This window comes from Pelobates fuscus, chromosome 4 (assembly GCF_036172605.1).
Source record: "Pelobates fuscus isolate aPelFus1 chromosome 4, aPelFus1.pri, whole genome shotgun sequence".
NCBI classification, from domain to species: Eukaryota; Metazoa; Chordata; class Amphibia; order Anura; family Pelobatidae; genus Pelobates; species Pelobates fuscus.
Genome location: NC_086320.1, coordinates 238,184,128 through 238,196,861, shown reverse-complemented (window position 1 = coordinate 238,196,861; position 12,734 = coordinate 238,184,128). Strand labels below are relative to the sequence as shown.

The following is a 12,734-nucleotide window of genomic DNA, read 5'->3' as shown; positions in this document are numbered from 1 at the left end:
GGCTGGCACAGCACCGCCGTATACCTACGGTTGTCCTGTCGTTAGATGCCGAAAAGGCATTCGACCACCTACTGTGGCCCTTCCTCTACCGCACTCTAGCTTACATGGGATTCCCGAAGGAATTCATCTAATTTCTCCAAGCCATCTAATTTCTCCAAGCCCCATATGGAGCCCTCCTGTTGCCCAACATCACGTCGCCCAGATTCCCAATCACCAACAGCACTCAGCAAGGATGCCCCTTCTCACCCCTGTTGTTCGCCCTTTCCCTGGAGTCTCTACTGCAGGTGATCCGCACCAATCCAACAATCGAGGGAGTAACAGTCAGGGGCGAATCCTTCAAAGTATCGGCCTACGCCGATGACATACTCCTCACACTAACCAACCCAGATCACTCAATTGACTCCCTACTCTCCCTAATTAAGGAATACGCCACAGCAGCTGGCTATAAACTGAACTTAGCCAAGTCTGAAATCCTACCGATACAACTTAGCGAATCCTGCCTAGGCCAACTGAAACACAAATACCCATTCCGCATGTGCCCTTCGGCCATCACATACCTAGGAATCCAATTGCTTGCAGACCTAACCACACTCTATGGAACAAATTACACCCCGCTTCTCTACAAGGCGCATAATGACCTGCGCCAATGGGCAGCAATGGGAATCTAATGGCTAGAGGCTGCATAACCGGCGATGTACAGGGCGATCGCAGAAACCTGGTCCATGATCCATATTCCCACACAAACAACTATTGCTACATAGATACAGGATAGCCTACACATGGACAGACTCACCTCGCTACTCCACGACACACCCAAACAATTTCATAAAATCTGGGACCCCGGGCTAGACGGAGACATATCCCTACCCTGGTAGAGAACTGCAAACCCACAAACAGATTTAATGCTACTCAAGCAAAACACGGAGGACTCAGACTATAAACAAACTAATGGACGCAAATGTGCCCAAACTAGACCACACACACACGCGCAGACAGTCTCACACACACACAGTCAGACACACACACACACAGTCAGACACACACACAGTCAGACACACACACAGTCAGACACACACACAGTCAGACACACACACAGTCAGACACACACACAGTCAGACACACACACACTAACAGACACACACACACACTAACAGACACACACACACACACTAACAGACACACACACACACACTAACAGACACACACACACTAACAGACACACACACACTAACAGACACAGACACACACTAACAGACACAGACACACACTAACAGACACACACTAACAGACACACACTAACAGACACACACTAACAGACACACACTAACAGACACACACTAACAGACACACACACACTAACAGACACACTAACATACACACTAACATACACACTAACATACACACTAACAGACACACACACTAACATACACACACAGACACACACTAACATACACACACACTCACACACACACACACACAGACACACACTAACATACACACACACTAACATACACACACACACACCCACACTAACACATTTTTTAACATTTATTTAGACCCCCCCCCCAGCCTCCTTACCTTTGGGAATGCTAAGGGGGGGGGGGGTCTCTTCCTCCCTGGTGGTCCAGTGGCTGCTGGGCTGGGCGGGCGGGCGGCGCTGGCGGGCAGCTGGCGAGGGAGCACTTCCTCTGAGCTGTATGCTCAGCTCCCTCGCGCACTGCAGAGTGAGGCTGGGAGCCGGAATATGACGTCATATTCCGGCTCCCAGCCTCACTCTGCGGCGCGCGAGGGAGCTGAGCATACAGCTCAGAGGAAGTGCTCCCTCGCCAGCCGCCCGCCAGCGCCGCCCGACCGCCCAGCAGCCAGGCATGTCTGTTAGCCGCAAGGAAAATGCCGCCCAAGGCAAATGTCTTGTTAGCATTGCGGCTAACAGACATGCCGTGTGAGCTATGCGGCCGCAGGGCGCCCCCTGCACCATGGCGCCCTGTGCGGCCGCACAGCTCGCACACCCCTAAGGCCGGCCCTGATTGTACAGGTCAACTCCTCCCATATGCTGATCGTAATGCTGTATGCAGACTGGCACCCATTTAAATTTCTCTCTGCCACGTACTGCGAGTGCTTTCACCATGGATGGTGGTTAGGATGAAAACCTCCTTTTTGAGTGCCAGTAGTTCATTCTGGCAGAGAGCTGCTGTTTCCCCTCTTTTTATTTTTGTTTCCGCTAGAGATTTTGGGAAACCTGAGCGACTCTTCCGAATAGTGTCACAGACCACGGTCTCGAAGCAGTACAGCATTTTTACAAGTTGGATACTATTGTAAAAATTATCAATATACAAGTGACATCCCTTGTTAAGTAATGGCGTTAAGTCCCAGATAATTTTCCCACTTGTCCCTACTATATCTGGGCAACCTGGGGGATCAAGGTGGCTATCCCTTCCTTTGTATACATGGAAGGTGTACATATAGCTACTGCCACTTTCACACGATTTATAAAATTTGATCCAATATCGGGATGTTTTGGATGGGATGTGCTGTCTAAACCCCAGTCTTCCCTTATACTTCATGAGGGATTCATCAATAGAAATATGTTTTTTGTGGGTATAAATAGTGTCAAATTTTTTGTTAAAGTAGGCAGTTGGAGGGAAGATCATACTGCGGATGACCTTTTGGGGGGCACTTCGTATTGTCACTAAAGTGCATAAATCGCAGTATGTCTTCATATCTGTCCCTACTCATTGTCTGGGAAAAAATGGGGGTATTGCAAATGGGATTTTTAGACCAATACATCCTAATTGTGGGCTTTTTAATTATCCCCATTAGCATTGCCATTAGCAATTAGCACACTGGTTGGGTTCTATCTCTCTTTCCTGGCGATAAGAGACTCTTGATTGTGTTCAAGATACTGCTCAGCGTACAGATTATTCTGGGTGACTATCTCCCCAAAAACCTCATCCCCCAAGAACAGCTGCATACAATCCAGAGCATTACAGCCAGACAGGTCAGCCTGTATGCCAGGATTGGTAGTGAACTCTTGGATGTCTGGTGAAAAATTATTAGGGGGTACCCAGTCGCCTGCGCCATGTTAAGCATTAGGGGAATCAGTGATTTCTCCTGATGGTCCTGCAGTATCTGGCACATAGTCCCTGTCCCCTCTCTGAGGCAGTGTCGGTCGCCTCTGAGTCAGCCACTAACAGGGCATAAGCCTCCTCTGCACTATTCTTCCTAAGCATTATGTATTAAGGTAATAAACTTTAACAAAATAACTAAACTTTAATTTTTGTAAACTTTTTTTTCTTTAAACCCCTAATTAGAATATCACTAAATTCCACAATTCCCACTAAATTCCACACACCCAACTAACTAAATCACAAATTAATAAAATATTGAAATTAAACACCTTAGGATTACTAAAAAAATAAAATTTAACCCTTGAGGGTAAAAAAAAAAAAAAAAAACTAGATCACAGTAAAGTACTGTGATATGTATATTGATCACTGCTGGCAGTGATCAATCAACAAGGAAAGGGTTAATTTGTTTAAAAGAACCAGGGAAAAGGGATTTGGAAACTCTTCACACAATTTAATCTCTTCAGGGACACAAAGTAACAATGATCCGTCTCTCTACACTTCAAAAACCCACAAGAGGTGGAGGGAGGCGGATCTGATATCCCAGCAGCATTTTGACTGCTGTGACTGGCTCTCACAGCGATCACGTACGCTGGGACATCGCAATTTGCTGTTGCTAGTCTGCCCCTGACTCAGAGGCTCCCAGCAATAGCATTAACCCCGCGATTGCCGGCATCGCGGCGACCTGGGGTTAATTTTAACATATGACGGACCGGGTTAGTTATCCGGCGTTTTTTTCCAGGATGACAGACCCGGTCCGTCAACTGTCGTTAAGGGGTTAATACAGATTTTTTTTCTTTGTATTTGAAAATGGTTTGCCACAAATGTTAATAAAAAAAAGAAAGGGGAAGGTTGACACCCTCAAGGGCAACAAAGAGTTCTAGACGTTGTAAATGTCCAATCTATATAGTAGTATGAATTGTCTTTGTATACATTGCATATCTTTGACTCTCCTACAAACGACACCAGCCATCTTCTGATTTGGACTTTCGGAACTGTTTAAAGGTGTTTGATGTATATTTTACTTTTTTGTGATTGTGCAAGAACACATTTTGACTAATTGCACATTGAATCACTCAGTTGTTTTTCCATTTTTGTTTGTTTTTGGGATCTACTGAATGTTAAATTGACAATATTTTTACTGGATAGTATTAGAAAAGGACCACAACACTCACGTTCAGAAATTAGCATAAATAGATTTTGAGAAACAAAATAATTATATTTATAGCATACACATATTTCTATATTTTAATTGCTTGTATGTGCCAGTAGATTTTAAAGTCTGTTAATTATGTTTTCTTTCTTTTCTTTACACAGAAACAGCTCATCAACCTCACTGGCTACAGATGATTCCGAAGACATACAGATTGCCCAGGACAATGAAATACACTTACTAACAACCGGAGAACTCATGTAAGTAGATTTTTGTTGTATGCCTCTAGCTCTTCTTTCCTGGAGTTGCCTTTGAGAGTTGCAGCTAAATAGTTTAGCATCCGCATATGTACTTCCTTGATAAAGACTCTCCAAAAAAGCTATTAAAAAAATTAAAATCAAATGATAGAAAACAGCTATGCTCTTCTGGTGATCTCTTCTGATGATAGCGACAAAATTGTATCCTAATGAGCATGTGCAGCAGATGCAACATTGAATCAAATCAGGAGCGGAATCAGAACCTAATCTCTGGAGAGGCACTGGTGGGAACAATCCAGGCACAATAACCACTTCAGCTCTCTGTAGTGGTTATGGTGCCATGAGTGCTGTGGCGCACTCCTAGAGTAAGTAGTCAAACTGTTTAAGAATAGTTTGACACCTTACCTAGTGTCTGCCAGGATGGGGGTTGTACTAAGGGAAAGGAACTATAGTATGTGATAGGAGTAGTAGTGTGTGTGTGTGATGTGTGGGATGCAGTGTGTGTATATGTGGATGCAGTGTGTGTGTATATGGGGGGGGGCAGTGTGTAAATGCACAGGGAGTTATTGTGTGTGTGTGGTGGTGGGGGTACGGGGCAGATCAAAATAAATAAATCTATATGTTTTGGTTTTTTTTATTATAAAAAATATATACTTTATAACCCCCCTCCCTTCTTACCTTTTCCTGGGAGAGGGGATATTACTTCCAATCCCTGGTGGTCCCAGTGGAGAGTGAACTCTAGCCTGCAGCTCCTTAGGCTAGAGTTCAGTCTCGCGAGATCGGAGTGTTGCCATGGTAACCACATCAACACTCCGATCTCGCAAAGGGAAACCTGGAGCAGCTGCAGGTAAGAGCTCCCGGTCTCCTCTCTCCCTCCCCTGCCGGCTGTCAGCAATGTGCCTGCGGACCGGTGAGGGAGATCTCTTGGATAGCGCCGGCTGGGGAGAAGCAGAGCTTCGGCATTTTACTATTTTACAAATGCCCCGTTGCTCCCCCCCCCCTGTGGATCCGCCACTGAATCAAATGTATTTCCATGAGGGGCAATAAAAACTAGGGACTGAGCATTATAATTATAATAATAACCTAAACCTACCATCAATGGATGGTGGCTGGGGGGTGACATTAAGTTTGGTTGTGTAATAAACCCTTTGGTTGCATAATAATAGCCGCCGCCTACCAATGGGTAGGGGCTGGGGGGAACACTAGGTTCCCACTCCTGCATTAAGGCACTGTGCTGTGTCTGCCTGGCATCTGTGGCTGGCTGGTTGCTGTGGTTGGCTGCCTTGCAGCTGTGGCTGACAGGCTGCTGTGGTTGGTTGGCTGGCAGGTTGCTGTGGCTGACAGGCTGTTTATTGTTTGTTTGCAAAAAGCAAGTGAATAATAATTTGTGAATGTGCACCCTGTTGGATGCATTTCATCTCAAATTTTGTTTAAACCAGTGCTTTGTGAATATTCCAAATCATATAAATTGTATAGAGTTCGGATATGAAGACATAGATTTTAATCTGTATGCAGAATGCATCTGGACAATCGCTACAGATTCAGTTGGATCATCCAAATTCTGGCAGATTTGGATTTAGTAAATATGATCATTTCCATTCAGGTTAAATTTCAGTCAGTCATTGTGATCAGTCATAAATGATCTGCCTTATGTCTCCAAACCCTCATTTGTACACATGTACACAGACGACACAGTAATCTACGCAAGCAAACAAAATCTACTGCAGCTTGACCATGCTCCAAGACCAGTTCACAGAGGTAGGGAAAAAAAAAACTCTTCCTAAACACTGACAAAACTTTCACAGTGATCTTTGGAACTGTACCTAAATTACACACATTACAAAATTCCCATCTATGCATCAGAACAAAATAAAATAATACACTGACCATAGTCCAATCTTTCAAATACTTAGGTATGTTGCTAGACCCAATCTATCTTTTGGCCTCCACATTGAAACACTCTCATCAAAACTTTATCCAAAACTAGGTGCCCTATACAGAAATAAATCCTGCCTAAACTCCACAATAAAGGAACAGATTGTACAGCAAATGCAAATGCCAGTTATTGATTATGGCGATGTAGTGTATGCACGGCAAACCGATCTTAATAAACTTACTACATTGTATAACTCATTCTGCCAATCTGTGCTACCATGTAATTACATGGCCCGTCTTTGTGACTTGTTTAACCTCTTGGGACCAGGGCTGTTTTTACATTTCTGCGGTGTTTGTGTTTATCTGTAATTTTCCTCACACATTTTATATACCACTTTTCTCGCCATTAACCCCTTAAGACCGCAGCCAAATGTACACGTTGTGAACGAAACAAAATGTAAACAAAACCTGGCATTTGCGCTATATGTCTGTCCAACCGTAATTCACCTCTTTCATATTAAATGCACCCCCCCTTATTATATATCATTTTATTCAGGGGAAACAGGGCTTTCATTTAATATCAAATATTTAGCTATGAAACATAATTTAATATGAAAAAAAAAATTTTTTAGTTCTACATGGCATTTTAACTGTCAATGTCATAATACTGTTTGCTTTTACTGCAATAAAATACACATATTTGTATTCAGCAAAGTCTCACGTGTAAAACAGTACCCCCTATGTACAGGTTTTATGGTGTTTTGGGAAGTTACAGGGTCAAATATAGCGTGTTACATTTGAAATTAAAATTCGCCAGATTGGTTACATTGCCTTTGAGACTGTATAGTAGCCCAGGAAATAAATTTACACCCATAATGGCATACCATTTGCAATAGTAGACGACCCAAGGTATTGCAAATAGGGTGTGTCCAGTCTTTTTTAGTAGCCATTTGGTCACAAACACTGGCCAAAGTTAGCGTTACTATTTGTGTGTGAAAAATGCAAAAAACGCCAATTTTGGCCAGTGTTTGTGACTAAGTGGCTACTAAAAAAGACTGGACATACCCCATTTGCAATACCTTGGGTTGTCTACTATTGCAAATAGTATGCCATCATAGGGGTAATTTTCATTCTTGGGCTACCATGGGGTCATAAAGGCAACGTAAGCAATCTGGCGAATTTTAATGTGAAAAAAATGAAACACAAGCCTTATATTTGACGCTGTAATTTTTGAAAACACCATAAAACCTGTACATGAGGGGTACTGTTGTACTCGGGAGACTTCGCTGAACACAAATATTTGTGTTTCAAAACAGTAAAAAGTATTGCAGCAATAATATCGTCCGTGTAAGTGCTGTTTGTGCGTGAAAAATTCAAAAATGTCACTTTTACTGGCGATATCATCGTTGTAATACATTTTACTGTTTTGAAACACTAATATTTGTGTTCAGCGAAGTCTCCAGAGTAAAACAGTACCCCCCATGTACAGGTTTTATGGTGTCTTGGAAAGTTATAGGGTTAAATATAGTGCTAGCAAATTAAATTCCCTATACTTTCGGCAGGGGTTGTCAGGCAGGTCCCGCTAATTGTAATTAATTAGGATACCTAATTATGTAAAATTATTACATAAATATATGTGTAAAATTAATATATGTGTATATATATATATATATATATATATACACATATGTGTATATATACGTATATATATATAATTTTTTTAAAATATTTTTATTTATATATAGGTATATATATAGTGATATATACGTATATATTTATGTATATAGGTATATATATTATTTCGTTCTACGTCTATTTTGATATAAATATATATATATTAATATCACAATACAGTTAGAACGAAATAAAACACATCTATGTTTTTTAATATTTTATTTTCAATTTTTTTTTTTTTTTTTACGTATTTACATATTTTTTTTATATTATATATAAATATATATATAACAATAATTATATATATATTTAATCAGTATTAGTCTACGTGTAATTTGATATTAATATATATATATATATATATATATATATATAATTAGCTATATATTCATATTAAAATACACCTAGACAGTGTATGTATATGTGTGTATGTGTATATATATATATATATATATATACTTAGATCATATATATATATAATATAATATATATATATATGATCTAAGTATATATATATTTTTTTACACTGATTTAATTTTTTTTTAATTTTATTTCAGCCAGCAGGGGGACTAACTGTCATTACAGTTAGTCCCCCTGCTGGCAATGCAGCAGCCAGCTAACCCGGCCATGTGAGTGTGAGGTCCTCGCAAGGACCTCACTCTCACATGGCCGGGGGGGCTGCTGGAGGGCGGACGTGCCGCGGGGGGCTCCCTGGGAGTCCCCCCAACCGCAATCGCCGGCGTGGGATCGCCGGCGACCGGGTAAGTAAATAAAAACCGGAGGGCGTACATTTACGTCCTGCGGCGTTTAGAGCCGCTTTTAAAAGGACGTAAATGTATGCCCTCCGGACTTAAAGGGTTAAATGGTCTTTCTAAAGATACCATTATTTTCATCATATCATATAATTTACTATAAAAAATGTATAAAATATGATTTAAAAAAAAAAGAAAAAAAATACACTTTTTCTAACTTTGACCCCAATATCTGTTACGCATCTACAACCGCCAAAAAACACCTATGCGGGGGGCGGTTTCCGGCGGCCGACGAAGAAGGCTGTGTGAACAAGCTGCTCCTCGTGGCCCCAGCATATAACGCTTCAAAAAAGCTTACCCCACACGCACTCACCTCATCATGGGGCGCAATAAGAAGCAGACGGAGCCCTAGGGTACCCCCAGACCAACGGGATCCGGAGCCGAACCCTCTATCCGCTCCTTCCTAATCACCCCACGGGACTTGGCGTCCCACCCGGAAATGGAGGCCTCAATTGAGACCGCGACTCCAGCCGGATTTTCCCCGGCTTCATCAGCCTCCCCAGAGATACGGGGACCTGCGCGCCCTCCTGCCTAATTTACTTACCAAGGCAGACTTGGACGCCCTCTCTGACCGCCTCAGCAGAGTTATAAGGGATGAATTGGCCCAGGTAAGGGCAGATGTAGCTTCAATAGACGCACGCCTTACTGTCACAGAGACAGATACTAGCACCCTCCGGTCAGATGCAGACCTTGCCCGCACTTCCATCAACAGCTGTGAAGCCAGCTTGGCCCACCTAACCACCTGGGTGGATGATCTTGATAATAGGGGCCGCAGACTCAATCTAAGAGTGCGGGCGGTGAAGGAGGTGGGCCCGACAGAGAACCTACCCGAGATCCTACGCACAGTGTTTAGCCGTGCCCTGGGGGGACAACAAATCCATAGACTGGGCCTGGTCAGAGCCCACCGCGCTCTGCTCGCACCTCCTGCACCCGGCGAACAGCCACGGGACATTATCTGTTGCCTAGACAACTTTGCCATGAAGGAAGATATCCGGCGCACGCCGCATGAACACAATCCGCATCGATAACCAGCATATTTCCATATACCAAGACCTCTCCCGCTACACCCTGCAGGCAAGAAAGGCTCTCAGACCAATAACCATGGCACTCCAAGCGGCAGGTATTCCCTACAGGTGGGGATACCCCTTCTCGCTATCCGCACGCAGAGGACCGGACCCCCACGTCATAAGGTCCCCGACGGACGTCCCTGGATTCCAGCGCTCCCTAGGGCTCCCGCAGATACAGGTTCTGAACTGGCTGACCCACCAATTCTTACGCCAAGCAACAGGCCCTCCACCACCACCACCGGGCAGAGATCAGGGCAGGAACAGGCCCCAACGCGACCGCCCATGGCACCCGGACCCAACAGGGCCAGAAGAGTAAACTCCATAGCAGCCTTACCACAATAAGAGGAGACGAAGCACCAACGCAACCATCCATCACTCCATGAACTTGTGAGTACTTTCCATTAACTGGGGACATTGTCCATACACACGCTACATCACAGGGAGGGAAATGGCATACACCTTGGGGAGGGGGGCACGTGGGGGACCGGGACACAGTAGCACATAGGAGCTGAACTTAAGCCTTTTGCACGGGGACACAAACGCCACACTACAGGCGGAAAGACTTCAGGCCTTCTAAACAACGAACACTGCAAGAGGCCTGGATAATCCGAACTCAAAGGCACCAAAGGACCTCCGGGACGCTTCACAATTATATTAGACATAACTGCTACAATTTGGCGGGAGGATGGGAGGAGGGGGAAGAGGGGACTGTTCTTCACCACACAGACGCACGACACCCAGTAGAGCGGGCGGCCTCAGGGGGGGGGAGGAGGATAGGGAGGGGAGCACAACCTAAGGGGGGAGAAAGAGGGAAAGAAAAAATAAACAAAAAAGAGGAAAAATGGACAAATAAAACAGCAATAAAGATAACAAAACAGAAAGAGAAATGGAAAGGGTGGGGAGAGGGGTGAAAAGGGGGAAAAAAACAGAGAAAACAGGAGGGGGGAAGTGGGAAGGGAAAAAGGTTTTAAAAGGGAACGGGAAAGAAGGGAAAAAAGAAAAAAGAAGAAAGGGAAAAAAAAAGGGGGGAGCGAGAGAAAGGGAGGGAGGGGGAAAAGGAAGAGAGCGGAGGAGAACACACGAGGCGTACCACACGCACAGAGGGGGAAAGAGAAGAGAGGGAGGGAGGAGGGGCACACGGGTCATAATGGCGAGAGGGTGGGAAAGGATAGACAGCTCTGTCACATCAGGCTGAAAAATTGGACAAATGTAAAGGCAGGAGATAGGATCAAAGGGAATGCACACAAACGCAGACACCACAACGCGACTAGGCACCCCAGATCAAACGTGAGACAAGGGGAAAAACGTATAGCAGATACCTCCATCTATATTAGGGTTTATTGCTCAGGCATCTGTTCCGGATGTAATTGGCAGCACTACACTGTGAAGCTCACCACTGCGACACACGCACCGATTCACCTACACGACCACCCGGCTCACGTCCACTGCCCCCCCCTCAAAGGGACATGTACCCAACCTCACTATAACTCATGAAATACTCACACTCGCACCTACATCCCGCAACCCACACAATGCAATACGACCAAGAGAAGACCGGAGACATGGAACTCACAAAACTGTCTACACACGGACGGCACGGTGCATAACATGCCCCACAGCCCACACACATAGGGGTAGCTTACCCGGACGGGTAAAAGGGCCTACACGAGCCACACCACCACACTATCGTTCAAACACTGGTCATTGTCTCGGACGACTGGACAGACGGATATACCCTATACCCGGTCACCCCCCGTCGACCAGGGACTGGTGCAGGATACCCGAACCCACCACAGGGTAAGGACTAGAAGCAATCCCACTTAGGCAGAGTGTCCCTGTCCAGGAGCGGTCCCGGGCGCCATATCCTCTAAGCCTGTGGACCCCACTACCAGGACATTAGTCCACTAACCCAATCTAATACTAGGTCCCATCAGGACCAACTCCGACACACCACCGTACACACACTCTCCACCCCCCCTCCCTTTTTTTTTTTTTCTCTCTCTTCTTCTCCCCCTTGCCTGCCCCTTCTCGCCCTGATCTCCCCCCACCCACCCACCGCCACGGGTGCCCCAGATTGCCGCCCAGGAGACGCAAGCCCCGGGGACTGCCCGCTACATCAAAGAAAATCTGAACGTCATTTCATACAATGTCCGGGGCCTCAACATACGTGAAAAACGCTCCCGACTCCTGCGAGATCTGAAACGACACCACGCATCCGTAGCGTTCATCCAAGAGACGCACTTTCAGGAGAACCGTACACCATCCCTAAGAGACTGCAACTACCCACAAGGATTCTTCAGCAACAACCCACTGCGCCGCACACTGGGCGTAGGTATCCTGTTCTCCAGGGGGATCCCATTCGTCGAATCAGACACACTTCGCTGCCCTCATGGCAGATACATCTTTGCGAAGGGGACCATACACGACCAGACATACACCTTCGCGAATATCTATGCACCAAATGCTAACCAATACAGATTCCTCCGGGCGACACTAACCACCTTGATGGGCTTCACGGAAGGCACAATGATTATAGGCGGAGATTTCAACTTACCGCTCCATCACCAAGACACTTCGGCAAACTCCGCTCAACAGACACCCAACAGACACGCGCGGACGGTACAGCTCCTACACCACCACCAACTCACGGATTGCTGGAGAGCGCTGAACCCCACCGCAAGGGACTACACATTCTATTCCACGACTCACGCCACTTACACCAGGCTAGATTACTTCCTCCTGCCATACCACCATCTACCCCTCCTCATGGA

At 45.1% G+C, this 12,734-nt stretch overlaps 1 protein-coding gene across 3 annotated transcripts in view; it reads left to right on the top strand.

Annotated features, from left to right (window-relative positions):
• Positions 1 to 12,734, top strand: part of FYCO1 (FYVE and coiled-coil domain autophagy adaptor 1) — a 260,863-nt gene that overhangs the window by 216,916 nt on the left and 31,213 nt on the right. For all 3 annotated transcript variants that reach the window (XM_063452011.1, XM_063452010.1, XM_063452009.1), the window contains one exon: positions 4,443 to 4,538. In XM_063452011.1, coding sequence (XP_063308081.1) covers positions 4,443 to 4,538 — 96 coding nt within the window. The remainder of the gene's footprint in view (positions 1 to 4,442; positions 4,539 to 12,734) is intronic.